Below are 27,265 nucleotides of genomic sequence, written 5' to 3' on the forward strand. Positions count from 1 at the left end.
CCAAAGGTCTACAAAAGATGGTGGATTTTTGTGTTTTCAATCAGTTTCGGTTTAGCATTCGCACTGGAATAATATTAGTCTCTGAATTAGTGAAATTTGCAGAAGTTTTCATTCAGACTTTATTACGGAAATTTGCAGAAATTTGCATTAATTTTGTGTTAGTGAAATTTGAAGAAATTTTCAATAATTCTGTATGCCACCAAAGCATATTTTAAAAGTCCAATAATAATTATTTTTTGAGAGGTCAAAAAATATCTAATATCCCATTTAAATGGGAATTATAAATTCAAAAATGTAATTGCCCCAAAAATTATGTCTAGCATTATTTAAAAGTTGTTATCGTGCCTTCTAGAAGGCATTAAATATTATAAAGTTCTTGCATAAACCACAATCGAAGGGCAATTATTTATTAAAAGTAAATTTCTTATGAATATTATTATCAAGGGGTTTTCTTGTAATTTTCGTGACACAAAAATACCCTCTTAAATGATATAATTTGTGGCATATTTATTTTTTAAAAGTCATTTCAATGTTCACCCGTTCACTTATACTAATATGCGTGACAAACTTGTTTAAGAATTCATGATACTCGCATTCCGTACATTCCGTACAGTATCAAAGCTTACCGAAGCTTTAGCGTAAGCTTTTGCTTTGCGCTCTCTCGCTCTCTCCCTGCTCTTTGTGTAGCAAGTTTCTGTACGGCGGCAGTTGCCGTTAGCTTCGAACCGAGCGCGTATCGCATTCAGCTCGTCGGTCTAGAAATTCCCATTATAATAAATATAAACTAATACAATCCAAATCTTGAATATCCGTCCAATCGTTAGGGACTCGCCGGCGATCTACACAACCGCGAAGAACTCATCGATGAGCTTAAGGGCGCCGCCAAGCCGCTGATCGAGAGCTGTGATGTCCAAATTGTCGAACAAATCGAATCGGCTGTGCAGGATGCGGTAGTTGCCTGGAATGACACCACCGAGAATCTGCAGCAGCTGTGCACACGCTACCAGCGAGCCGTTGAACTCTGGGATAAATATCGCAACGCTTCGGCGGCCGTTCAAAGTTCCATTGACCAGCAAATGGATACGGTCAAGTCCTTGGAGCAGCCCTTGGATGCCCTACAACATGCCAAGGTAAGTTTCTGTGTGTATTATTGTGTGTGTCTTATTGTAAGTAGATGACGTGACCCACTGAAGTTTCCCACCCAATTATTGTGTGTGTGGGTGGGTGGACTATTTGATTTTTTCTTTTTTGGCGGCAAACGAGAACGAACGGAAATGTGACGATTTAATTGCTCTCCACAGCCCTAAAAACTACCACAACTCGTACCTATAATTACATTGATTTTCCGTAGTACCATCCTGGTTCATATCTACCTTGCCTGTAGTTTTTTGGACGGTTCAATGTAATCGGTTGTAATAGCCTCCAAGGCAGGAGGGAGGGGGTCTCCTCATCGTAATATGTGTGTGCGTTGCGGTAACGTTTGTGTCATAAATTATGCTCGAGCAAATAGACACACAAACTGCTTTCCTATATTCGATATTTACTTAAAAAATTAACGCATACTCTAGTCGCCAGTCGCAGTTCCAAGTGTGTTTATTGATCATTAGGGTCGTCTACCGCCTGGCTGTAATTATATTTTTGGACACAGCACCAACTGTCATTTCCCAGCAGAAGGGGAGAGTTTATCAACCTGGTCGGTAATGCAGTAGCTGCTTTATCTACAGAAGCCAGTACGAACAGGTCTTAAGCCTACCTCCCTCCTCTGTTGTGGGATAAAAGATAAATGTATTTCCAAACACTTCCATGTGCCAGTGGCTGTGCTGTGTGATTTTCAATGCCAAACTTTGGGCTTGTTTTTGCTTGTGTTTGCTTGTGCCCCATGCTCCGCTGATAAAGCATCGCGGGGCAAATATTTCACAGATGATATCATAGGGCAAGCAGCAAATGAAGGGCTCTCTCTGGCGAAGTACGCGTAATGCTGCCTGCCTTTAAATTAGAAATAGGAACAGAACGACGCAGCATGACCTGTTTTTTTTTGTTATTTCTAAATTGAAAACGAAAGTGAGCGAGCACTCTCTCGGTGTGTGCGGCCCTAATTACATTTTGTCAAGCAGAGAGGGGAAATTGGTGCCTGCACTCGACACACTCGCTTGGCTTTTGCGGTGCACGACAATTGATAAGGGCTGACCGGCCAGACCCGGCCGGCTTGAGCTAAATACTATTTGCTGAGCATATATAGAACAAACGAATACGTATGTGTGTGTGTTTTTGTAGATTTAAATATAGACGTGATTTAGAGTGACATTTTGCATGCAATACAAAATATATTTCAACAGTCGTGTGAGGTGTGCTTCTTAGACAAAAAGAAGCTTAAACTATTTAAGAAAAAAACCTGATTCTCTTTTAAGGAAAAATGTATATAATTAAGATTTGTTTTGGTGGTCATTAACTAACTTGATTTCCATCTTTCTCTCTTCTTCTAGGCCTGTCAAGATAATTTGACCACACAAAATGATAGGCTCTTGGAACTGCGTGATATTGTGGCCAAAATAGCCGCCGATGTGGGTCTCGATGCTTCGGCACTGATGCAGGGCGAATTGGATGCGTTGGGTCAACGTTTGACCGAATGCAAAGATGCCATTACCACATTGGCCAATGTGGCCGAAACGCAGGACAAGGAGCGCAAAGAGCTGGACAAGGAGGTGACACAGGCCAAGTTTTACTTCAACAATGTGCAGCAGGTGAGTGTGGCAAAAGCACAAAACAAAATGTGTGCGGGGAGCTCTAGTTATCGATTATAGCTAGGAATACGAATGTGGATATTGGCATATGTTGGTGTCAGTGGGACTGCGACTGGGGCTTGTGGAAATTCCCACACAAACAGAGCAAAACACACGAGCGGCGGCTAGCCGGCTAGCAGCTAGTGCCAGTGCTTCCCGTGTTGTTTGTTGTTGTTAATACCACACGAAGGACATGCTATTTTAAGTGGGTTAAAAGTTGAAAAACTTTTCGTGTACAAAACTAACACTCACCCCCACAATGAGCCACAGTGGCTCATTATTGATTGATGCCACCAGGGCGTGACCTGATGTTTGATATTTTGGGTGGGGCGATAGACTTATAAAATTGTAATTGACACTCTACTCTGCTAGGTAAAAGAACTGAGCACTGAAGATGCTGAATATTTGATGAAACAGAATGATATTAACATATTCAAATGGGTACTTTAGGGGGATTTATGGACAGAAAATAAAGTTTTAGCTAAGCAAAATGCAACGCCAAATGACAAACTTGGCTGCACTTTGGATGATTGCTGGGAAGACCCCATTAAACATATATTTATGCATCGTATGATAATGGTCTTGTGGCTCCTGGCTATAGCTATTGATTGTTGCTTAGGATTTATGCAGATTGCAATTGTAAAAAAAAAGTTATATTGATTTATTTTCTTTTTCAAAAAAATTCTCTGACTCGAAATCGAATTTTTAATGAGAGTAAAATTGCTTGAGGACTTTTTATGCTTGTTAAAAATAATTTCTAGAATAGGTTTTTCAAGCACCTGTGCACCACGGTGCACCCATTTTTGTCAGTTACACCTGCGTGCCCCGCAACCAGTTTAAAGCGTGCCGCCGCCGCCGCCTCCCACTGCACCGCGAGACAATTGAAGTTGGCAAGAGGCAGAAAGCCAGAGCCATAGCCAGAGCTAGTGGTAGTGAGTAGAGAGCGCGTGTCGTTAGCATGAGGTCATTGCCAGTCGGTGTGGCAGAAAGAGTTGCCAACGGGCTGTCAATGTTTCATTGTCTTCGAGGCGAAGCCATGCAGCCATGCAGCCATGCAGCGGGTAACTGGAGACATCGGAGTGCAACCCATATTAGGGTCAGGCCAATTAGCGCTGCACCAAACAACTGACCAGCACTGAAAATACAGTATTAATATATGTAAATAATATCTTTTCTCTTTGCAGGACATATCACGCGAGGCGCCGCAAACGCCCAGGGAGAGCGAGGAGCAGTTGGCCGCGCTGCGTGCCCATCTGCAGACTCTGGCCCGCACGGAGGAGCAGCTGCGGCAGTTGCGTGAGCGACAGCAGCAGAGCAACGAAGTGGCGCCCACAAGTGTCGCCGATGATGGGATACTCGAGGTGCTGGCCCTGTGGCAGAAGATATTCCAGGACACGTTCCAGGAGTACCATCGCCTGTCCACGCGGCTGGCCCGCAGCCAGAACAGCTCCGAGGCACTGCGCCTGTGGCGTCAGTATCTGCAGCATGTGCAGTCCTTCCTCTCCTGTGCCATACCCGAGGACTACAGCAGTCTGCGCGAGCAGCAGCAGCTGTGCGCCATCCACCAGAACCTCTTGATCTCCCAGCAGAGCGTGCTGGCAGAGACGCCACTCGAGTCGGAGCTCTCGGAGCAGTACAAGGCGCTGACCAATCTGCACAACGAAACGCTGTCGCGGATCATGCAGCGCAACGGGGAACTGGAGCGTCGTGTGAGCGGCTGGAATGCCTACCGCCAGCAGCTGGCGGCCCTGCTCGACTGGCTGCGACAACGCGAGGCGGAGCGCAACAATCTTCAGCTTCGCTACATCCACCTGAAGCGTGTGCCGCACCTGAAGAGCCGCCTGGATGGTCTGCTGCATCAGCTGGACCAGGGCGAGCAGCAGAGCAAGTCCCTGCAGGAGCAGCAGCAACAGTTGTCGCGCCACTGCGACGAGGCTCTGGCCACCGCCATGCGCATGGAGCAGGCCAGCATCGGGCAGCGCATCAACAATCTGCGCGCCGCCCTCGAAACCTGGCAGGGATTCCTGCACCGCATCAGCCAGCTCTCGGAGACCTACGAGCAGCGTGTGCTGCAGCTGCAAAAGGAGTTTGGAGCAGCCCAGAAGCTGCTGGACAGCAGCAGCGAACCGCTGCCCACCCAGCCAGCGGCCATTGAGCAGCTGCTGCAGGCACTGCGGGCACAGCGTGTCCAGTTGGGCGCACAAGTGCCGGCGCTGGAGAGCCTCACGGTCACCCAGGAGGAGCTGAAGGAGTGCGTTAGTCCGCACGACATGAAGACCATTCGCCAGCGCAATTGGCTGCTGTGGCAGCAGCACGCGGACCTCGACTACCAGCTGGCAAGTCTCATCAACAGCATTGACGAGCGGCTGTCCCTGCAATCCAACTACCAAGTCCGCTACGGACGCATCTCCCAGTGGCTGCAGCGACTCGAGCAGCGCGTCGAACGCGATGCCGATGTCTCGGCCATGGCCAATCCGGAGCAGGCAGCCAAGCAGCTGGAGCAGCAAGTCAACGCCGAGCTGCAGTTGCGCGACAAGGAGCGCGAATGGCTGCTCTCCACGAGCCGAGAGCTGCTCTCGCTGTACGCCGAGGAGCCCGAGGTGCGGGCCCAGGTGCAGCAGCAGAGCGATGCCCTCATCGATCGCTGGCAGCGACTCAAGTACCTGTGCAAGCAGCGGGCCACGAAGATCGGCGAGCTGAAGATGACGCTGCTGCGGCTGGAGGAGCGGATAGCGCTCATCCGAGCGTGGCTCTTTGAGGTGGAGTCGCAGCTGGACAAACCGCTCAGCTTCGACAGCTACACCCCGAACGTGATCGAGGCCAAGCTGAAGGAGCACGAGCAGATCCAGCGATCCATCGAGCACCACAGCAGCAATGTTGGCGAGGTCCTGAACCTCGTGGAGATGCTGCTGAACGATGCCGACAGCTGGCGCACTCAGGTGAACACCTCCGGCCTGGCATCCTCCGCCCAAAATCTCGAGCAGCGCTGGAAGAACGTCTGCAGTCAGTCGGCGGAGCGTAAGCAGCGCATTCTCAGCATTTGGAACCTGCTGCAGAGTTTGATCAAGCAAACGGCCGAACACAAGAACTGGCTGGGCAAGCAGGAAACCCAACTGGCGGGCTACGAACGCGAGCACAAGTCCAGCGGCAAGCAGAAGCTGGAGGAGCGCCAGAAGGAGCTGCGCTCCAAGCTGGATGAACTCGACAGTCAGTCGGTGAATCTGCGGCATCTGGAACAGACGTACGCCAAGCTGACGATGGCCACGGGTGTGGATCCCGAGAACATACAGAAACTCACGCTGCCCACCAAGGTGATGCTGAGCAAGTGGCGCCAACTGACGCCACGCTGCCATGCCCTGCTCGATGCCATTGACAAGGATGCCAAGGTGCTGCGAGAGTTCCATGCCGCCCAGCAGGAGGCCACTCAATCCCTGACAGCCATACAGAAGGCGCTCGAGCAACTGCCCAGCCCAACAGCTGAGGCTGAGCCCAAGGCGGTGCTGCAGCGTTTGGAGAACCTCGAGCGCAAGCTGCAGGATGCCCAAAAGCATGTCCAGCAAGCGGATGCCTTGGCCCAGGATGCCAAGACACGATCCAAGCAGCAGCAGCCACAACTGAAGCAAATGCTCGAACTGATAACCGTCTACACCACACTCTGGCAGACAGTTCAGACGCGCATCGTCACCCTGAAGACCAGCTGGCTGGCCAGAGCGGCTCAAAGTGCTGCCGTGGCAGTCAGCGAGGCGGCCAATGCAGCCGTTCAGGTGAACACGCTGTCCCAGCGGAAGATGCGCCAGGCACAGCAGATGCATCGCGAGACCTCCATCACTGCCAAGGATGCGTACATCATGGAGCTGCAGACGGCCATTGCCGAGTGCCAGAACAATCTGGACGAGCTGCAGCGTACGATTGTGGACAAGACACGCAAGCCGGGCCCACAGAAGATAGCCAAGCTGCTGGGCAACGCCCAGTCCTCAACGGAACTAGTCAAGCATCTCAGCAATCTGCTGCTAACCGAATGCCAGGCCGACAGCCAGGCTGCCCAGTCGGAAACCGTCTCAGAGCTCACGTTGCGCTTTGCAACACTGCAGTCGCAGTGGAAGGCGCGACAGCAGCACGATCAGAATGCAAGGTGAGCAAAAATATAAACTTTCATAGATATTTATGTACATTTATTGAAGACTTGCAAAACCTTAGATCCCTTTTAGTCTTCACCTGCGTTCTTTATGGGTTTTGTTTCATTTTGTGGTGGATTTTACGTCATTAATTTTCGTGTTTCCAATGCTAACAGAAGAGTTTGAAAATGCCTCAAGATATGCAATTGATCCAAATATTAAGCGTTATACTTAGTTAATAAATAAATTACTGTGGAGTAAAAGTGGCATATTGTAGAACCATTCTCTATTCTGTGTCTCAACTGCTCCTAAATCAACTTCTTATTGAGAGGCAAACGGCATCCTGCATAATTGATTATATTATAACAGATGACTTGTGTTTGTGGACAGTAAATTGAAGCAAGATTAAGCTGCAATCTTTCTAAATGAGCATTTAGTCAGTCGCTGTTTGGATGCCTGGAAACACATTCCGACTGTAGAGATTTTAAAATATATTTTGATAGTTCGATTTATGGCTGCGGTTTATTTTTCATAATTTTATTAGTCCTGGCTTTGGTTTTGCAAGTGCTTTGATATTTATGTTTTTATTGGTGTTTGGGTTGTTGACTAACAAAATGTTTTATTGCTTTCCATCTCTCTCGCTGTTGCCTACTTCTGTCACACTCACACACACGACACGCATAAACAAACACTCTCTAAACATTACACCTTCAAAATGCTTAACTTGAACGAACGTGCATCAACCAGGTGCCTACTACCTGCGTCCTACAAGTCCAACTGCATACAGTAAGTGTTCGCTAAATACATTCCTGACTACCTGCCTGCGCCTCAATTGTAGTTCCATCTCCTGCTGTGCACCACTCCTGTGTGTTCCAAGTGTTTGGTGTGTGAACTCCACTAGACAAAAGCTGGCAGCTGCTAACCAAATAACTGCCAGACTCCAGGTTGGAGCACAGCAAATGAGAAAGAACTATGATGCCCAAGCTGACGCTGCTTAAAGCCATATCAAAGCTATTATTAGCACAGCTTATGCTAACAATTAAACATTAACAATCATTCTTTCAACATATCACTAACTATACTTTGATTTGTATCTTCCTTAGCGAGGTCGGCCGTCTAACGTGTCCGCTCTGCACGCAACGAAACTGGCAGCAGATCGACAACGATCTGTGGCGCCTGGAGCAGTGGCTGCAGTTCGCCGAGAGCACACAAAAGGCTCAAACGGCACCACCGTCCAACATTGAGCTGCTGGAGGATGTGACACAGGATCATCGCGAGTTCCTGCTGGATCTGGAGAGTCACAAGTCGATCATTTCGTCCCTGAATGTGGTCGGTGATCATCTGGCCACCCACACCCTGGACACGGAGAAGGCCCGCCAGCTGCGCTCTCGCCTCGATGCGGATAACGAGCGCTGGAACAATGTCTGCATCAATGCCACCAAATGGCAGGCTCTGCTGCAGACCGCCCTCATGGGCAACAGTGAGTTCCATCAGACCATCGATGAGCTGGTCGATTGGTTGCAGCGCACCGAGCAGAACATCAAAGCCTCCGAGCCCGTGGATCTCACCGAGGAGCGTTCGGTCCTTGAGACCAAGTTCAAGAAATTCAAAGATCTGCGCGCCGAATTGGAACGCTGTGAGCCGCGTGTCGTGAGTCTACAGGATGCCGCCGATCAGCTACTCCGCTCTGTCGAAGGCTCTGAGGAACAGTCCCAACATACCTACGAAAGGTAAGGTCTCCCAGGTGCCAGTTTCGAGGGCGGAACGAAACGATTCGTAGGTGCCGCTTGAGCTTAGATGTGCCCAAGACTTTAGGAGTTAGATTGAAATAAAATAAGGATGGGTTTTAGAAACATTTATTAGTTGGGCGGAAATTACTCTTGCGGATTTGTATTTGTACTTTAAGTAGTTAATTTCTTCTTGAATTCTATTAGAAAATTCTTTTCTACCACTCTCCATGTGCTTTTTTCATTCAAATTTCGAAAGATATTTGCCTTCAATGCTTTTATTGACATTACAACACGAAAAGCTTTTTTGGAAACACTTTTCTATAAAACAAATTTCCACATTACTCCAACAAAATTATACTAAAAACTATCTACAACTTTTGGCACAACTTTTCACTTTCCCACCTCGAGGACTTTTCTACCCAGTAAAAATTATAATTTTTCATTTTTTTAGTGCAGTATCAATTAGTATCCCAAACATTTGTCTCTGCCTATGAACAACATTTTGTGTTTGTTTTGCTGTTTTTGTTGCGTATATTTATACATATATTTATTTTTTGTGTTATTTTTTTGGTACTCAAAATTCTTTCGTCCGCCCATTCTAACCCTTCATCCAAACAAACACCTCAAGGGCCGTTGGCAATTATTTTAAATGTTCTAGAACCCTTTCCAGATTGACCGATCTCCGTCTGCGTCTGCAATCGCTGCGTCGTCTCTCCGGCATTTACATTGTCAAGCTGGGCGCAGTGCTCGGCTACGAGGGCGACAATCTTGGTGTGCCGCTGCACATGTTGTCGAGTGAGGTAAGTCCTAGTCCAAACGTGTTGAATTGTCCTCAAAAAAGAAAAAGAGAATCTGTTTTATTTGTTGATTTGTAAGCGCACCAAAAGTAAGTGAAACGAATTGGCTGTCCAAAATTTAACGACAAGTGTACCATAAATGAAGACCCATCTCAAAATTGAAACCAAAATTATATTAATTATGATTTATATTTTATTTGTAATTTATTTGATTTCCTTTCTTTTCCATTATGGCATCATATCTAGCTTTTGGATAATACTACATTATCAACCTCTTCTATGCAGGCCGCCGCACCAAACACAGAAAATGCAAAGTAAATATTGATAGAAGTATAATTTTTCAGTTGAATGCATCGTAGATTTTAGAGCAACATGTGCACCTCCGTACATTATTCCCACTGTATTTGGGCACATATGTATGTGGTTCCGTTTTAGTCCATTCTTGCATGCATTTTGTCATTGTTAAATGTGAGATTTGGTATGTGGCCCATTTACTAATGTATATCTCGACTATCCCCAATTGTAGCAACACCGATGGCGATGCTGTCGATGGCGATGTCATCAATACCACGGTGCTGGCACGCGGTGCTCGCTTCCTAGGCCGCGTTGCCCGTGCCTCCCTGCCCATACAGGCGCTCATGCTGTTGCTTTTAGGTGTGGCAACACTGGTGCCCCACGGTGAGGACTATACGTGCATGTTCTCGAACACATTTGCACGGAGTCTGGAGCCAATGTTGTCGTATCCCCATGGACCGCCGCCAACGTAAACCCCCTCAAAAATGTCAAACAAAAAGGAAAGAATAAGCTGTCGAGTTGCTATTGGATAAGTGCAAGAAACAAGAACATAAACTAAACAAATATATAACAGAATAATCCCTTAATTAACAAATGCCTTTATAAGAAATTTCCTGTTTAAAAATATTTGGAATTATGACAAATTTCACATTTTGACCGTTTAGTATGTTTTGTATAGCTAAAGGCATTCAATTAAAATTAAAACACAAATCTGTAACTGTATTGTACATAATGATTATAACGACCTACTCGTATACCCCCAAAACAAATCAAAACAAAACAAAACCCTAGACTCGACGAGCATAAACACAAAAAAACACTTGAAAGAATGAGAAACTATATTCAACAAACTAACGACAAAGTAACGAAACACTTTTGTAAAACGATATATACATTATACATACATATATATTTGCACAGCAAACAATTTATATATTCATATATATATACGATCCCAGAACTATAAAGAAACCCCAACATTTTGTATATAAAATAACTAAGCTAAAACGAAATCAAAATACGCACACGAAAATTTTACTCATAAGCGCACGCTCCCTTCATCCATAGAGCAATTGCAGCAGCAGCGGAAGGTGGACATGGTCTTTGCGAATCTCGTGGAACATTTTTGCACTAACCCATGGCCACTAGCCGCTGCTGTTGCCATCAGTCGGCCACGAAACTGAACAACAAAAAACCCAAGACAAATCATGACCCACATAGACCAAATGCCTGGGAAAGCTATTCAAAAACCAATGCTTGTGGTCAGCCAAGCGTCTTTCTCCCAAATTACAAGGCGTCTCGGCTGGCCGTAGGCCATTGGCTTTTGAATAGACCCTGGCCACTGAGAGTCTTTGTTGCCCAAGGATAAACTCTACCAAACGACCAAGCTCTCTCCCACGGTCCTGGTTAAGAGAACAATCGAACTGCTTGTAGAAAACCAGCCACAGGTGCTCACGGCAGTTCCAATCCTTAAATACCAACACAGCGATGACTCGAAGACATTTTCATGCATTCCTGATACTCATTTCCAAAATTACAACCATAGACATGACTGGCCCATGATGCTACCTCTTTGAGGGGGAGCGGAGCGTGCGCATCACGAGCATTGAACAAATACGAAGCAAGTGTCCTATGCCGGTGCTAAACCAACCAACAAATTTTCTATATAAAGAAAATACTGTAAAATGCGTATACAACAAATTGAAATTAAAAACTAATGAAAAACAAAACACAAAAAAATCGTAAAAATGCAATTTGCATATAGAAATGGCCTTAAGTCCATCCAGTAAAAAAGAAAACATTTTGTTGTTAATATTTTTTGATAAACACCTAATTCTATTTGCCTTATACTTATGTATCAACTTGTTTATTAAACATATATTTTTTATTATTTAACGCTTGAGCAATTATTGAGAAAATACATACATTTATTTATTAGACATATGCGATTTATTATGTATTTAATTAAGTTGATTAAAAATGTTAAATTTGTGTATTTCGCTGCTTCTATCTGGTTACAAATGAAACGTTATAAATTTATATAATTTATGTAGCATTTTAAGATTTCCTTTCTTGTGAACAACTGTACCTTTATATGCATTATGATTATTAAAGAAAAATTTAAAAAATAAATCAATTCTGTAGAATTTTCCCTTTAGGGAGGGAGGAAGATTTCGAAATGATTTCAAAATACTATTAATAAGTCCATTGGGCCTATACGAACTATTCAATATAAGAGGAAATCTGAAGGAAAGGAAATCTAGTTACTTCCTTATCGTAGGCATCACACACAGATGGCAGATCAGGTTCAAGTTCATAAGGTTCGCAAATGAGATTACAAACGAATTTTAAAATAATGTAATATTTATTTATAAAATCCATATTAAGATACATATTTTTTAATGTTTGATTATAATGGCTTTGTATGGTTTGTTCGAAGAGGGCTAAACTCTGAAAGAGTGTTGTGATTTACCCATTGTTTCAGTACGCAAACTCTTGAATCCATCGTGCAATTATAGAAGCTTCCTTATTGCGTGCATCGCGCACCGATGGCGGATCAGCAGGGTCGCTGTGCCGCAAGTCCAAGTGATGGGCGCCCTCCGGCAAAATAATAATATCCACCTTATTATTGGGGGCCTGCAAAACACCGCCGCCACTCCATGGGTCCAACAGGCCATTGCTAAATATGATATTGGTGGCCGTCTCAATATTCCTGCCACCATAACGTAGGATTATGTCGTAAGGCTTGGGTGTTAGACGGTAGTCCTTGTAGCATTTATCGGAAAACTCCTTAAAGTTCCAGTTCGAGGGACGGAACATGGTGTCGGTGCCGTTGGAGCAGAATGGCATGACCATCTGGTTGCAGGTCTGCACATTCCAGCCGGATTCGTCGGCATTCGAGTTGACAGAGATGTCCAGGCATTTGGCAGAGTTTGTGTAGTTTGTGTAGACAGCCAGGGCACTGGCCATGGCATGCAGCAGATCTGCGTCGTTCTGGTGTAGGTCCTTGAGGTAAAAGCAGACCTGACGCACTGGGTAGGCCGGTAGCGGAGCTAGGAAACTGCTGTTGTACGGATAGTTGACCATGGCTAGATTTCCGTAGACCTCCTCTATGTAGTCCAGGAATTTCTTCAGGTCTGCATCGTTTTTGATGGGATTGCACAGGTGGAAAGCATCGGAGATTTGCTTCTTGCCTGCCTCGGTTCCACCCAGTGTCTCAAAGGTCTTCCACGAACGGCCAATGTTAGTTGTACAATTGGAATTGTAGGCATTCTGGAACACCGATGTGACTATTCTGTAGAATATATCACAGTCGGTTATGCCAGGAAACTGGAGAATGGGTGCCGACGCAGCTAATGCTCCGGCAACAAGGTGCGGATACTTCATGCGGAACCAGGCAGCCAGCATGCCGCCGTAGGAGCCGCCAAAGGCCACCACCGGCAATGGGAGATCGTTGCGTAGGAACGTGATCAACATTGCGTAATCTTCCAGCGTCTGCTCCACCGTAAAGTAGGCCAAGTGATCCGGCAGGCTGGCGTTGAACGTTGAGGCCCCGAATGGCAGTGATTTTCCATAATAGCGATGCTCCGCAAAAATCAGCAGTGCCCTCTGTTTCTCGGCCAGCTCCCACATGAAGCCCGTGTTCTGCGCAAACAGCTCGATGTCGCCCTCGTTGCCAGTGTAAAAGAAGATCGGAGTGTGCGCATTCTTCTTGTCCACAAAGGAATCGTTGTACAGATACCGAATGTTGAAGGTGGCATTGCTCAGAAAGCTGAAATGGTCCAGCGGCACTTGAAACTCCTTGATTTCGTACTTGAACTTGACCTCAGCCCCGCCTGCTTCCACTTGGAGAGCAGCAGTGCATATAATTATACAAATTGCTGCCGCAGCAGCTCCAATTGAACCAATCATCTCGGGAGTAACAGAATACAGTGAAACTACGCACTGGAGACGGTTTAATAAAACAATTTAGAATTCGTTATCTCTAAGCCGGGATTTTACATACTTGTTCGACCGCGAATATACCGACTGACCCTCAGAAATATACCAGAATATACCGTAAATCTTACATTTTTCTCGATTTTGATATTCTGATTAATATTACCAGCTAGTTAGCACCATCCGCAGTAAACTAATTTCTTTTTTCGATTAATCAAGTCATTCTCTGCTAGATTGGCTAATTTTCAGAACACACTTTTGTTGTATTGGTTACAAAAAAAAGGTTAAATCTTTCCCCCAAAGGGTACTAGAATGTTGCTCATTCCACCAGCCTAACCCTCAAAAATATACCAAAATACGATCCCAATTTCAAAATATACAAAAGAAAGAAGAAAACTTAACCCACTTACCACCCTCTCTTTAATCAGCAAAATCACATTCATTTAAAACGGGGTAAATACAATGTATTAGCCAGTCTAAATAACAATTTTATAAATTTTTAAAGATTCTTCATTCATTTTTTGATAAGACCCTTTTTATAGAACGTGAACATCATGATTTTACACTTACATCTCTCACATATATTTTGCTGTTGGTTCTTGCGTGTCGCCATCTAGATATATTAAGTTAAACCACAATAAAAGCTTTAAAAATCTTTGCTAAATAACTTTTAGATATACATGTACCCTGTATTTATATGGTATATTATTTACTTTGCATTTAAATGACAGCCTGAATTTACCTTTTCCTTAATGCTTTATAGTGCTTTGAGTTTAATGTATATACTTACATATGTGCATATGTACATTAACTCACAATATTTTGAACAATATACACTTCGGGGAAAGACAGAATTTTATACATACAGCTGTTAGCAATTAGCAGTGCTAACGTTACACAAAATAATCTGTGGTGTCGCGTTCATCAAATTCACTTGGTCCTGTAAAAATGAGTCTGCCCAGGTTCTTCCATTCGCCGAAAACCATAGAGCGTTTCAAGCACGTGCCCAGCAAAGTGGCACTAAGCATTGCAAATCTGCACGCTATTGACCAGCAGCGACGCACTGCGAAAAATAACAATGAGAGCCGCAGCTCCATGGCGCTTAGTGGCGCAAGTCAGCGCGGCGCCAAAACTCAAGTGAGCCCCGATAAGCGCGAAGGTAAGCGATGCATAAGCCGTATTATTGGCAGCATTCCCTATAATCATGGACAATTATAAACAGCGGGCATACAAGCCCAGGAAGACCAGCAGCGTCGCAGTGCAAACGGCAAGCAGAATCGCCGCAGTTCCCTGCTGGAGTGCCTGACGCCCAGAGAGCGCGGCCGCGACTTCTGGGTGAGCGAGGTGCACAACCTTGACGACCCACTGGCTGTCAGCAATAGGAGCAGCTACGAGCGTTTGCTCGCTGAGAATGACCGCCTGCTCGAGGAGAACGAGCGTCTGAGAAATGACAAGGTGCGCCTGGCGGCAGAAAAGCTGAGCTCGCAGGCATACATTAACTATCTGCAGGCAAAGTTGAACGAGAATGTGATAGAAACCATGCAGATGACGCGCGGTTTGACCAAGATTCGCCAACGACTGGAAGCCAGCAGGCGACCCGCGAGCGACACTCCGTCAAGGTACTCCTCTAAGGCACAGTTGTGAGGGGTTCGTTTTATTTATTGTATTCAAAATTCATTATTTATTCACTGTATTGTAGGGAAGTAAAGCCTACCGGCTTTACATAGCTTGCCCTGAAAATTAAACTCGACTTAACAACATTGAAATCAGCGTAAAATTAAATTCAATTTAACATTAGAATCCGCACGACCTTGAAGACTAAATACTTAATCAGATGCAAACGATGATGTTCAAATGCGACAGCCTTTTCGCTACGCCTCTGTTTACATAACACTCCTACTGGTCATCGAGGCGATCATCGGATTGCTACTAATCACCGTAACGGCCTATTACCACGCAATTCTCACTGGCTATTTGTCAGAGATTGAGTGTCGCTCGGTCCACGGTTACTTGCTGAATATCTATATATTTGGGGCACAGCTGATTCTGACATTCCTGTGCAGTCTGTCCATGTGGAGGCGCTTGTGGAAGCGGCGTTGCACGCCCAACATTCAATTACTTCTGTCCATTTGGCTATTTTATTCCTGCGTCATCGTTGCCTCGGGCTTGGCGTCTCTTTGGAACGTGTACCGCAGCGCTAAAGTGTTCGAAAATGGAGCCGAAACGTCGCTGATCCGTGGCATCGATATGTACTACTCGTGTCCGGAGTGGAAGCTGCTGTGGGATGGTCTGCAACTGCATAAAGAATGCTGTGGAGTTCACAGCTACAAGGATTGGATGAATGCCGACTGGATGCCCCAGCAGGAGGATAACGATAACTGCTCGACAGCAAGAGGTTCCAACGGGATCCTGGCACCCTACACATGCTGCAAGCGAGGATGTGAGAGTAGCACGAACCCAGAAGTGCCCGGCGATGAACAGCAGCCGTTCCCTTCCTTCTCGCTCGATTCCATCCACACCAACGGCTGCCTGCAAGTGTTTTGCAAAGCCCTGTGGCGGCTCTTGTACACGCAGCTGGGACTGGCTCTGCTGTCCCTTAAATTTCTGGTAAGTGACGATGGCATTATTTTGAAAGTAGGTTTTCATTATAGTCTTTAACTTTCCTTGCAGATCATGCTCTGCTTTCTGACCAAATTCATAATGCAGCGCCAGAACGAGAGCGATGGCTGCTGCGACAACTTGGGTCTCACAGATGAAGACGGATATCCGCTGGTCGTTGTGGTGGGTGTGCCTACATGTGTAGCTTTTTGTGTTGTATTTTATAGAAATGTGTCCCGGCCATAGAAATACCCCGCCAATGTGCGTTGCCTGGTGATTGGTGATGAGGATCTGGCTTCCGATATGGCACCCGAAGGCCACTATTGCAATTGCGAAGACTCAGCGGAGGATGATTGTGAACATTAAGTTGATGTTTTCGTTTTGTTCTTATATTTTATAGTTTTTTGTTTTTTTTTATATTAAAATCTTAGTTGCATCTTGATTTCATTTAAACTTACAACTAAAGACATATCCACGATAATATTTGGTTCCCGAAACTGCAGTAGATTTGATTTAAACTTATCTAGAACCAAGCATTACCAGCTTCACTTTCAGCAATGATCAAAGTAACCTTTTTTGAATACTTTACCAACACTGCCATTTTACGGCCACACAGAAGCCTTTTCACTTTTTGTCATAGAACTTTCAGTTTTTGACTTAACGAGGCATAAAGCTGTAAGCGTAAATTGTTAAAACCAGAAAGTCTGAATAATTGTTTTAAAATGTGAGTACAAATAATAAGAACACGAAAATTTATAAATAGTTCCAAATTTGTTCATTGCAGGCCATCACCGTATACTGATGACGAGCAGAGGTCTGTCACCTTATTGGTTTTTTTATGGAATTTTCGTTTCTTACATTTACCTATTTTGTACAGCTCCGATGAGGAGGCATCACTCACCGCGCCTACTGCCGATGCTCCTACTCCATCGACGTACTATGGGGACGTTTTCGAATCATCTAGTAGCGGCGAAGACGCATCCAGCGACGGCTCATCCAGCGACGAGTCATCTGACAACGATTCACCATGTCCCGAGTAAGTACATGACGAGGCTTTTATTGTATTAAGGCAACACTTTTATAAATACCTAGGACTAGCGGTTTGCATGATAATCCAACCCATATAGAAGATGACATTTGGTGAGTTAAACCATTGAAAGTAACGAAATAATGCTTTATATTGACTCATAATTAGGAATTCGGAGGCGACTATGGTGTCCGAGGAGGAAGATGCTTCCAATCTAGTGTTGAACCCGTCGTTTCACATGCAGGGAGACGATGTTCCCTATGGTTCTACCACAGACAATAGCGAGGATGATGCTGTTCGAGACATGCAGATGCACGAAAACACACGGACAAGCTCTGCACAAATATCGGAAACATCTCATATTGAAGATAATTTGCAGTCAGTCTGCCTCCTCTTTGGTTTTTTTATGAAATTTCAGTTTCTTACATTTATTTATTTTGTACAGCTCCGACGAGGATGCACCACTCACCACTCCTACTGCCGATGCTCCTACTGCTTCTAGTAGCAGCGAAGGCTCATCCAGCGACGGCTCATCCAGCGACGAGTCATCTGACAACGATTCACCATGTCCCGAGTAAGTAAATGACGAGACTTTTAATGTAATAAACAAATAAATACTTTTATAAATACCTAGGAGGACCAGCGGTTTGGATGATAATCCAACTCGAAGACCGCCTATTGTGCCGCAAGTGGAGGTAGATGCTTCCAATCTCGTGTTTAACCCGTGGTTCCACATGCAGGGAGACGATGTTCCCTATGGTTCTACCACAGACAATAGCGAGGATAATGCTGTTCCAGACAACAGCGAGGCTGTTCCAGACATGCAGATGCACGAAAACACACGGACAAGCTCTGCACAAATATCGGAAACATCTCATATTGAAGATAATTTGCAGTCAGTCTGCCTCCTCTTTGGTTTTTTTATGAAATTTCCGTTTCTTACATTTATTTATTTTGTACAGCTCCGACGAGGATGCACCACTCACCACTCCTACTGCCGATGCTCCTACTGCTTTTAGTAGCAGCGAAGGCTCATCCAGCGACGGCTCATCCAGCGACGAGTCATCTGACAACGATTCACCATGTCCCGAGTAAGTAAATGACGAGACTTTTAATGTAATAAACAAATAAATACTTTTATAAATACCTAGGAGGACCAGCGGTTTGGATGATAATCCAACTCGAAGACCGCCTATTGTGCCGCAAGTGGAGGTAGATGCTTCCAATCTCGTGTTTAACCCGTCGTTCCACATGCAGGGAGACGATGTTCCCTATGGTTCTACCACAGACAATAGCGAGGATAATGCTGTTCCAGACAACAGCGAGGCTGTTCCAGACATGCAGATGCACGAAAACACACGGACAAGCTCTGCACAAATATCGGAAACATCTTATATTGAAGATAATTTGCAGTCAGTCTGCCTCCTCTTTGGTTTTTTTATGAAATTTCCGTTTCTTACATTTATTTATTTTGTACAGCTCCGATGAGGATGCACCACACACCGCTCCTACTGCCGATGCTCCTACTGCATCTACGCACAACGGGGATATTGTCGATTCATCTAGGAGCAGAGAAGGCTCATCCAGCGACGGATCATCCAGCGACGAGTCATCTGACAACGATTCACCATGTCCCGAGTAAGTTAATGACGAGACTGTTAATGTAATAACACGGACAAGCTCTACACAAATATCGGACATATCCAATTTTGAAGTTAATTTGCAGTCAGTCTCCTTTTTGGTTTTTTTATGAAATTTTCATTTCTTACATTTTCTTTTTTTGTACAGCTCCGATGAGGAGGCATCGGTGTGCTATGTGGATCTTTTCGATTCATCTAGTAGCAGCGAAGGCTCATCCAGCGACGGCTCATACAGCGGCGAATTATCTGGCAACGATTCACCATGTCCCGAGTAAGTAAATGACGAGACTGTTAATGTAATAAATAAATAAATACTTTTATAAATCCCTTGGACTAGCGACATGGTTGTCCCAAGCTCAAGTTCATTCATAGGAGACGATTTTCACGATGTTTCCACCACAGACAATTTCGTGGATGTGGCCGTTCCAGACAACAGCGAGGCTGTGGCCGTTCCAGACAACAGCGGGGATGTGGCCGTTCCAGACAACAGCGAGGTTGTGGCTTTTGGCGTTCCAGGCATACAGATGCACGAAAGCCCACAGCCAATCTCTTCACAAATATCGAACCCATCCAATTCTAAAGTTAATTTGCAGCCAACTCGTCGTCGACGCACCGCACCGGCCTACTTCAATGATCCGGAATCAATTGGAGCGCGTGTGGCCAAGCGTAAGAGAGGCAGCATCGCCCCTATTGAATTAGCCACACCCCTAGACGCAACAAACCACTTTCAGGAGGTGTCTGCCCTATTGGCGAACGAGCGCGTGAGCCAGCAGGACTTTCTGCAGTTTTCCAAAAAATCTATTCGCTCACTGCAAAAAGCCATAGCTAGCAGCAAAAGAGCCTTGAGGGAGGCCCCCAAGTAGTGCTTTCACATTGAGAATTCGGATATAATAATAAAGAATAATACATTGTGCGTACGCCTCAATACTTCGACAAGCGCATGGACGTGTGTATGTATGTACATAAATAATTCCTTAGGCTTAGTTGAGGCAGTGCTGGGCAAGATCCTTGTTGTCTGCACGCAAGCGCATAGACGTGCAAAGCTGACGGTAATAATTGTATAAATGTGTATCTGTGTGTGTTTAACACACATGTGTGTTTAATGTGTTTAAAACCACGCCTCACAATTTCTGTACATAACGTATGGCTTAAATAAAACAAACAAAACATGCGACAATGGCATCTCATTCGTGGCTCTCATATGAAAAGATTTCGCTGCTGGTGTTGCTATTGCGCGATCGATCGGACACGGCGACACTGCTGGTGCTGACCATTAGACCACTGGGAACCTCGCCAATGGACAGCACTGAGCTGCTTTCATATGCGCTGGAGGTTACCGAGCTCAGCTCATCCCCACTGACGCCAGAGTCCATCGATGCGATTGATGGCGGAGTGACATCTCCCTCGGCGGCTGCCGGCTGTTGCTGCTGCGTCTGATTGTTGCTGTTTTCGGTACGGGAACGCTTCTCCTCCAAGCCGATTGTATTGCCGTTGCTGTCAGCTCTGCGCTTGTGTGCAGACCGACGCTCGGCGGTGGGACTCCAGTCGAGGGCATGATGTACGGTTGCACGGACTGTCAGTTGAATGGGCCCACCAACAGAACTATTGCAATCAGGCTGTGAGATATCCACACCCATATCAACATCCATTTCCTCAGGCGAGGCACGAGACGGCGACGGCAGCATGGTTGATTGGCGTCGATCCATGGGCTGCGAGGACAAGAACTCCAGCTCGCTCTCCTGCAAGAAAACACGTGCAAAATATGAGCACAAGCATATTTACATTGTATATGATTTAAAGTACGCTCAACATACGTAGCGGACACGTTCGAATTGCATGTATTCTTCGTTTTCATTGACTTCCTGTTCCGACATTTCCACGGCCTGCGCAAGCTGCTTAAGTTCATCATATGGCATTCCTTCCTCATAGACACCAGCGTCTGCGGGGGGATAGATATATTGGAATAGCGTGAGCCACATTATATGCACCATACCTTGAAGCTTGGCTACTAAGCGGCGGTAGGCGTTGCTGCGCAATTCCATTTTGTGTTATTCAACTTAAAGTAAACACAAAACAAACAAAAAGTGACGCTTCAGGAACTGTATTTTGACATAACGGCAGTTTGTGCTAACCAGTGTGACCGCGGATTTGTCGATAAAATATACCGCACGACTCTCAATCAAATACCGAAATATATCTGGTTCTCGAGGGACACTTGAAAAGCATGCGTATGGGAGTTTCGGTACCCTATGTTCTTGAATATAGGGCCTAGAATTGATTCTTAATTGCTTGGTGGAGGCACAAAGTTGTAGACGACAACCTCCAGCTGCTCTTGCCCGAACACGTACTCCAGAACGCCGCTGACTTTGTCCCATTCCAAGCACTCAAGACCTCCTTGAACTTCACAGCTATGCCTGCGCCCATGGCCAAGTCAGCGCCCACGCAATGGGCCAGCGAGTGCGAGACTTTGTCTACAGTATGTAAATGAATGTAAATTATTAAGAGAGACATGTTTATTAAGTGATAGCATTGAAAAATTTGAAAAATAGCGCGCACAACAAAAGAGTTCATATCATAACAGTATGACCGCGGAGCTATCGATAAAATATACAGTGTGACCCTAAGAAATATACCTTTCCATTTTATATATACCGCAAAGCGTTAGCACGTATTTTTGCGCGCAAATGAAACTAAAATTTTGTAAACAGAGCCACAGGTCGACTTGAAAGAAATTTGGATTAAGCTGATAGAAATGTCAGGTTTTGTTTATAAAGAGGTGAACGGGGACTTGTTCAGCGCGAAGGCCGACTATTCCATGTGCCATTGCGTGGGCGCCGACTTGCGTATGGGCAAAGGGATCGCTGTCAAATTTCGGTATGTCCTACGTTCTCCTTTGCAGAAAACAAAACTTATAATTTGTATGTATTTCCGCAGCACTAAGTTTGGCCAGCTACTGACATTGCAGAGGCAGAATGTCCAGCCGGGTGGCGTTGCCATCCTAAAGGATCAGGAGCGTTTTATCTACAATCTCGTTACCAAGCAAACGAGCTGGGGCAAGCCCACCTATCAGCTACTCCACAGCACCTTGACCGCGATGCGGCAGCATATGGTATGTGAAAACTATGCATAACTTCCTTCCCAATTTGTTCACCCTCGCTGTGTCCACTATTTCAGATTGCCCACAATGTCCACAAGCTGGCTATGCCTCGCATTGGATGCGGCCTGGACGGACTCTCCTGGATGAAAGTGAAAGAAATGGTCTGCGAGATTTTCCAGTCGGATGCTATTGAACTTGTTATACCCGGTACTCGAAGAGTAAATAGGGTATGTTGTATTTGTGCGGATAACGGTTGTATGTAACGCACAGAAGGAAACGTTTCCGACCCCATAAAGTATATATATTCTTGATCAGCATCAATAGCCGAGTCGATTGAGCCATGTCTGTCTGTCCGTCCGTCCGTCCGTCCGTCTTGTTTGTCGGCTAGTTCTCAGAGACTATAAGAGCTAGAGCCACCAAATTTTGGCGCCAGACTGCTGTATGCTCACACTGAAACCAGTGTATTTCAATAATGAGCCCCGCCCCCGCAAAAGGGCGATAACCTCCCAAATCTACAATTTTGAAGATAAGAGAAAACTGAAAACGCCATTTCGTAGGGAATTACCATATCTATCATCAAATCACCAAATTGGGATCCGATTGGATCATTATTATAGCCACAATGGAGAAATTAATTTGCAGTGGCCAAACCCACCCCGTCCCTCAGCATTCACACTCTGCTTCGCGCTGTTTATGGCCTCTGCCCCTGACACGGCTCTGCCTCTGCCACGACTCTGCAGTGTGTGTCTATAGGGGAGGGTGGCGAGCTAAAGGAGCGTGTTGGCGTGAGTAGTGTTGTTGATGTAGATGACAGATGAAGAAAAAATGTAAAATTTGACAAATAACTGTAGTAGTACTGAGTGCCGGGTATAAAAGTTGTGACGCGTAAGAAGCGTCTCACACGTCCCTTCTCGTTTTTTATATTTAATCGCTACTGCGAAATTGGTTGGTCGCAGAGATGAGTCCGCATTGACCAGGTACTTCAGTTTTGTGTTGAATATTATAAAAAAGTTACTGAAAATTTTGAACTCAAAAAAGAGTTGTTTGCCGAACGAACACTAGAAATAGAATGTTAATATGCCTTAAATGGTCCCCCATATAACATACCTTAAACGACCTTTGGTGCTGTCGAATGTTCCAGCTGATCCCAAATGGCATACGGTCACACTTAGGGATGGTAAAACTAAAAGCAGAATCATCACAAGTAGGCGGCACATTTGAATAGATTTCCATATGGCTGAGCTGATTGTGCGAGAAAGTCGAAAAGCTTAAAGCTCAAAAGCTTTTTCAATCGTAACCAACGGCTGTTCAAAAATGCTGAAAGTTTATTTCTGATACTCGATATAATTAATTATTTGAAAAGTTGACCATAATTTCATGCTGCAAAATGGACAGCAAAAGTTGGGCTAGAATTTCACATTTAAAAGGTAAATGCTCTGCCAACGTTTTGTGGGGTCAAAAGTTTACAGCTTTGCCTGGCCGCAATGATGGCAATTGTTTTTCTCTAATTTGAAGGAAAAATGCGTGTCTGTGCGTCTCGTTTGCATGGCAGCAGCCGAGCCGGCACCCGGTCTGCCATGCACACCTGACCACACCCACTGACCCGTGGCGCCCGCCTTTGACCCTAACGACAACCAAGTTGAAATTCAACAAAATGTCAAAATGCCACTTGAAGTCAGTTTGGATTTTGCGCTCTCGTTCAGTGCTTTTTCCTTTTCTCTTCTGCGACCATTTTACGTTTGTGGTGGCAGTTTTTCTGCATGGATCGACTACTGTTTAGTTGTGATACCCTGTATTCAGAGTGGGTATGTTGGTATATGTATGTATGTATGTATGCGTAATGATGGGATGATTTTTCCTGATTTATTTGCCATTAGCTTTACTTTAAGAGTGTCCTCTCGCTGTTCTCATAAATGTGTACAATTTTCCAGGATATTTTAAGTCGCGACTTTCCGCTAACCGGTCAGTTTTTTTTTCGCTTTTGCTTTAATTTTTTTCCTGACACATTTTTCTGTATGGCCAAACTCCCGCGCAAAGAAAATAAAACAAGCGCACGAGAAAAAACAAAAAAGAAAGAAAGAAAAAGGGAAACAAGAAAAGTTTCGATGTCGTCACCGCAGCCAGGAAGGCTGCCGTTGCTTCTTTTGCATAAAAGTCTCCATGCAGTCCCTCTGCCAGAGAGCAACACTACAGTTCCGACCCCCTAATCTCCAGCCCCTAAACCATGTAGCCACAACCTCAGATTCAACCCCACGCCAAATAGAAGGAAGCAAAAAAAACAAAGAAAAAAGGGCCAACACCAAAGTCGTTTTGTCGTTTTGTGTTAACCCGCATTTTGTACAAGTTTTGGGTGGCATTTAAAGTCCGTTCAATTACCGCTGAGGAGTTTGCACTTTGGTGGGGCGCTAGAAAAAAGATAAGTTCAGAGATCGAAACACGAAGGGAATTCTCTGCCCCCAACGATTGCTAGATAATTCCCTTGTGGACTGCAGTCCTGTGTCCTGTTCACAAACATGATTCAAAAATTCATTGAACATTTCTTTAAATTTTCACGTACACAAGGACAACGAAGGCGGCTAATACTGATTTGATTAGGAAATCTGTGCCGCTCTCGATTTGCTTTTAGTGGCCAAATTGAATGTTTTCATTGGGTGAAAGGAAAGGCTTTTTGCCATTTACTTTTGTTTGCCAGCCTTCGCCAGCCTTCCGGCACATTAGGCAGCCATCATTTGGCTAATTTTGCATCTTTTGGCCATATAATTTACACCAAATAACACACGACTGCACACCCACACACACACACACACACTCGTGCACATGGGCAACGCCCAATTGTAGTGGATGCTTGAATGCTGCTAAAATATTCGCGGAGTTATCCCATTTTCGACCAGGGAGCCACGTTCCAGAGGCCCGCCGAGCAGATGCCTAATCAATGATTTGGAAATACCTTGCACAACATTCATTTTACGCTCCACTACTTTCTGGCATTCATACGCGTACCCTTTATACGATTTGCCTTTGCTTGGGGTCTTTGGGTGGACCTTTAAATGGGTAAATGCCTTCTCCAGCGGGTAGAACAAGTTTAACAACTTTATTTGTAACCAATAACCAAATATAAACCAGAACATAATTAAAACTTGAATCTCAAAGAACATTTACGAAGGTTGCACCTTTCAATCAGCAATCAGCAATCAGCGGGTCAACAGAATTAAAGTTCTGTGTGGCATGGTATGCAGCCAGAGCTGCAGCCAGCTGCGCCATCTAGACCGCAGATCTGTCCCCTGTCCGGATCTCCTTGACCGCTGACATCCTCTCCATTTCCGGAGGCATCATTCTCTACAATGGCATCTGCTGGTTCTCCTGGATCTTCTGGTCCGCTGATATCTGCTTCACTGCCAAAAGGATCTCCATCTCCAGTATTGTTCCTGTGCCTGCAACCACCTTGTTCGCATATCTCGCCCTCTCCGCAGAATTCCTTGCCGCAGCTAACTCCTTTCCCGGCATCATCTACCTGTGCATTCCCTTCCGATTCAGGATCAGGCACATGTCCATAGACCTCCAACCTGTGCAAGAGAAGTAAATGTAAAAACTTGTATGTCTTACTCTCACCCACTCTTAGGTAGTTACCGATAAATGCAAGTAACATCGGCGCCATGATTTGAGTAGAAATCGAAAACCAAGAGTTGAAAAACGCTGTGGCTGTCCACATTGTAGATCTCAGTGCGTCTGAGGGCATCGTTACTGTAGGTAAATTGTCCCAATAGTTCGCGCTTGGAGGAACCCTTTTTCATGCCCTAACAGGTTGAGGTCTTAAGAAATGATCTAAGAGCCGAACAGCAGACAACAACTCACGAAAACCTCAAAATCCTTAGGTGCAGTCGAATTCGTGCTAGGAATAATATCCTTGGACGTGTGGCTCAGGGTAATCGTCTCGACGATGATGGCCTTGGCCAGATGGATGGTCACTGTTGAATGATTTTTGCGGTATCCAAAACAGGCGCCGGGTCTCAGACTCGACCGAAGCATATTCACAGGCGAATTGGAACTAAAGTCCAGTGCTAGAAGCCGCTTGAATAAGGAGCTCCTTCCAAGGGGTAGGGCACTGACCGAGACAACTCTGGCCCCCAACTTATCTGAGGCGAAGTTTAAACGGTTATGGTAAGTTTGGTCCTTTGGCAATGAACTTGAGCTGTGAATTGACCCCGGTGATTGGTTTGAGTATCTTGGATCTTGGCGTGAATTTGGATATTGGTTTGAAAATTGATTGTTAATTCCATTTGGATGTTGGTAAGAGTTGGAATCTTGTTGGGAATATTGACTATTCATTCCATTTGTATATTGGTAAGAGTTTGGATCATCATTTGAGTTTGAATCTTGATGGGAATATTGACTATTCATTCCATTTGTGTATTGGTAAGAGTTTGGATCATCGTTTGAGTTTGGATCCTGGTTAAATCTTGGACTATAAATTGTACTGGGATATTGTTCTGAGTTTGAACCTAGGACTCCATTTGTAGTTGGCATTCCATTTTCATTTTTGATTCCATTTTGATTTTGCACAACGTTTGGATTGGGCATTAAGTCTGCATTTGGTGCAAAGTTTCTATAATTAATTCCATTTTGGTTTGGGATTGCATTTGGTTGTTGCATTGAGTTCATTTGATTGCATTCCTGCTTTAGTTGTTTCACGTCTTCTATGAGGCCGTCCACCTTTCGCATCACATCGGAGTCCCATTTGGTTAGCGCAGGGCCGATTGATTTCTGATCGGACTGTGGAGCGGCACCAGAATCCGTGGAAGTTTCTGGAGCACCGGGGCCCGTGGCGTCGTGCATCATTTTCTGCAAAGAAAGGTTAGGTTTAGTTGGAGATTCAATTGCTCAATTGCTCAGTTATTGCCGATAGTTCCTTCACTTCCTGGCGGAGATCAGATATTCCCGAATTCTTCATCGTGTTGTCCGACATTAAATAGTATAAAAATGCAGCGACCAGAAGAAAAGAAAGAAATTGCAGAAGGCAAGACAGCCTGGTGCTGGGCCGTTCAGGTCTGTCCATATTTATTTATTTTTTAACTGAATCTTGCTTGAAAGTAACAGTTCGACTATGAACAGTCTCTCGTTTTATGGTTACAAGATTTTCGCAGGTATTTTGTTTTGATTTTGGAGCAACTTTTGTCTGACCAAAAAAATGCTCAACCTAAAATTAGTTTGGTTGGAATTCAGAGGCCTTGGACGATACTTGTCGCCATAT

At 45.0% G+C, this 27,265-nt stretch overlaps 8 protein-coding genes across 8 annotated transcripts in view; 5 read left to right on the forward strand and 3 right to left on the reverse strand.

Annotated features, from left to right (window-relative positions):
- LOC117900545 (nesprin-1) overlaps positions 1–10,904 on the forward strand; it is a 104,547-nt gene extending 93,643 nt beyond the window's left edge. Inside the window, 7 exon segments of the mRNA XM_034810945.1 lie at positions 825–1,130; positions 2,484–2,741; positions 3,965–6,912; positions 7,999–8,625; positions 9,284–9,425; positions 9,669–9,736; positions 9,949–10,904. Of these exon segments, the coding sequence (XP_034666836.1) occupies positions 825–1,130; positions 2,484–2,741; positions 3,965–6,912; positions 7,999–8,625; positions 9,284–9,425; positions 9,669–9,736; positions 9,949–10,189 (4,590 nt within the window). The 3' untranslated portion in view covers positions 10,190–10,904.
- Positions 10,905–12,117: 1,213 nt separating this feature from the next.
- On the reverse strand, positions 12,118–13,713 carry LOC117900547 (lysosomal Pro-X carboxypeptidase). The gene has a single exon (XM_034810950.1). It carries the CDS (start codon positions 13,626–13,628, stop codon positions 12,198–12,200), a length of 1,431 nt encoding a protein of 476 aa, XP_034666841.1. The 5' UTR covers positions 13,629–13,713; the 3' UTR covers positions 12,118–12,197.
- A 701-nt stretch (positions 13,714–14,414) lies between these two features.
- Positions 14,415–15,382, forward strand: LOC117900554 (protein swallow-like). Its single transcript, XM_034810958.1, has 2 exons — positions 14,415–14,814; positions 14,878–15,382. Exons 1-2 carry the CDS (start codon positions 14,604–14,606, stop codon positions 15,297–15,299), a joined length of 633 nt encoding a protein of 210 aa, XP_034666849.1. The 5' UTR covers positions 14,415–14,603; the 3' UTR covers positions 15,300–15,382.
- Positions 15,383–15,429: 47 nt separating this feature from the next.
- Positions 15,430–16,668, forward strand: LOC117900552 (tetraspanin-33). The gene is made up of 3 exons (XM_034810955.1): positions 15,430–16,262; positions 16,326–16,436; positions 16,500–16,668. Exons 1-3 carry the CDS (start codon positions 15,510–15,512, stop codon positions 16,617–16,619), a joined length of 984 nt encoding a protein of 327 aa, XP_034666846.1. The 5' UTR covers positions 15,430–15,509; the 3' UTR covers positions 16,620–16,668.
- A 132-nt stretch (positions 16,669–16,800) lies between these two features.
- Positions 16,801–19,943, forward strand: LOC117901178 (papilin-like). The gene is made up of 11 exons (XM_034811830.1): positions 16,801–16,977; positions 17,038–17,067; positions 17,131–17,289; positions 17,346–17,393; positions 17,449–17,658; positions 17,726–17,854; positions 17,915–18,175; positions 18,243–18,371; positions 18,432–18,692; positions 19,069–19,191; positions 19,258–19,943. Coding segments are annotated over exons 1-11 (1,878 nt in total). The 5' UTR covers positions 16,801–16,975; the 3' UTR covers positions 19,784–19,943.
- A 54-nt stretch (positions 19,944–19,997) lies between these two features.
- Positions 19,998–21,073, reverse strand: LOC117900553. The gene is made up of 3 exons (XM_034810957.1): positions 20,914–21,073; positions 20,735–20,859; positions 19,998–20,659 (listed from the first exon to the last, which is right to left on the reverse strand). Exons 1-3 carry the CDS (start codon positions 20,960–20,962, stop codon positions 20,105–20,107), a joined length of 729 nt encoding a protein of 242 aa, XP_034666848.1. The 5' UTR covers positions 20,963–21,073; the 3' UTR covers positions 19,998–20,104.
- A 509-nt stretch (positions 21,074–21,582) lies between these two features.
- LOC117901179 (ADP-ribose glycohydrolase OARD1-like) lies at positions 21,583–24,280 on the forward strand. Its single transcript, XM_034811831.1, has 4 exons — positions 21,583–21,794; positions 21,855–22,029; positions 22,095–22,235; positions 24,260–24,280. Exons 1-4 carry the CDS (start codon positions 21,673–21,675, stop codon positions 24,278–24,280), a joined length of 459 nt encoding a protein of 152 aa, XP_034667722.1. The 5' UTR covers positions 21,583–21,672.
- Positions 24,281–25,194: 914 nt separating this feature from the next.
- Positions 25,195–26,597, reverse strand: LOC117900735. Its single transcript, XM_034811210.1, has 3 exons — positions 25,870–26,597; positions 25,645–25,811; positions 25,195–25,580 (listed from the first exon to the last, which is right to left on the reverse strand). The coding sequence occupies exons 1-3, from the start codon at positions 26,593–26,595 to the stop codon at positions 25,226–25,228; spliced, it is 1,248 nt and encodes a 415-aa protein (XP_034667101.1). The 5' UTR covers positions 26,596–26,597; the 3' UTR covers positions 25,195–25,225.
- Positions 26,598–27,265: the final 668 nt, after the last annotated feature.

The sequence above is a fragment of the Drosophila subobscura genome, chromosome U (assembly GCF_008121235.1).
Source record: "Drosophila subobscura isolate 14011-0131.10 chromosome U, UCBerk_Dsub_1.0, whole genome shotgun sequence".
NCBI classification, from domain to species: domain Eukaryota; kingdom Metazoa; phylum Arthropoda; class Insecta; order Diptera; family Drosophilidae; genus Drosophila; species Drosophila subobscura.

Bases quoted from the DNA above. Each gene is read 5' to 3' on its own strand.
- LOC117901179 (XM_034811831.1), top strand. From the start codon at position 21,673: ATGTCAGGTTTTGTTTATAAAGAGGTGAACGGGGACTTGTTCAGCGCG. The intron at 22,030-22,094 runs GTATGTGAAAAC...CCACTATTTCAG, and splicing joins CCGCGATGCGGCAGCATATG to ATTGCCCACAATGTCCACAA. The intron at 22,236-24,259 runs GTAAATAGGGTA...CCACAACCTCAG, and splicing joins TTATACCCGGTACTCGAAGA to ATTCAACCCCACGCCAAATA.
- LOC117900553 (XM_034810957.1), bottom strand. From the start codon at position 20,962: ATGGAATTGCGCAGCAACGCCTACCGCCGCTTAGTAGCCAAGCTTCAA. The intron at 20,860-20,913 runs GTATGGTGCATA...ATCCCCCCGCAG, and splicing joins CTTAGTAGCCAAGCTTCAAG to ACGCTGGTGTCTATGAGGAA. The intron at 20,660-20,734 runs GTATGTTGAGCG...GTTTTCTTGCAG, and splicing joins AATTCGAACGTGTCCGCTAC to GAGAGCGAGCTGGAGTTCTT.
- LOC117900554 (XM_034810958.1), top strand. From the start codon at position 14,604: ATGAGTCTGCCCAGGTTCTTCCATTCGCCGAAAACCATAGAGCGTTTC. The intron at 14,815-14,877 runs GTAAGCGATGCA...AATTATAAACAG, and splicing joins GAGCCCCGATAAGCGCGAAG to CGGGCATACAAGCCCAGGAA.
- LOC117901178 (XM_034811830.1), top strand. The intron at 17,290-17,345 runs GTAAGTACATGA...ATAAATACCTAG, and splicing joins AACGATTCACCATGTCCCGA to GACTAGCGGTTTGCATGATA. The intron at 17,394-17,448 runs GTGAGTTAAACC...ACTCATAATTAG, and splicing joins CATATAGAAGATGACATTTG to GAATTCGGAGGCGACTATGG.
- LOC117900735 (XM_034811210.1), bottom strand. From the start codon at position 26,595: ATGCCCAATCCAAACGTTGTGCAAAATCAAAATGGAATCAAAAATGAA. The intron at 25,812-25,869 runs GTGAGTTGTTGT...TCAACCTGTTAG, and splicing joins CTAAGGATTTTGAGGTTTTC to GGCATGAAAAAGGGTTCCTC. The intron at 25,581-25,644 runs GTAACTACCTAA...TCTCTTGCACAG, and splicing joins GATGTTACTTGCATTTATCG to GTTGGAGGTCTATGGACATG.
- LOC117900547 (XM_034810950.1), bottom strand. From the start codon at position 13,628: ATGATTGGTTCAATTGGAGCTGCTGCGGCAGCAATTTGTATAATTATA.
- LOC117900552 (XM_034810955.1), top strand. From the start codon at position 15,510: ATGCGACAGCCTTTTCGCTACGCCTCTGTTTACATAACACTCCTACTG. The intron at 16,263-16,325 runs GTAAGTGACGAT...CTTTCCTTGCAG, and splicing joins TGCTGTCCCTTAAATTTCTG to ATCATGCTCTGCTTTCTGAC. The intron at 16,437-16,499 runs GTGGGTGTGCCT...TCCCGGCCATAG, and splicing joins GATATCCGCTGGTCGTTGTG to AAATACCCCGCCAATGTGCG.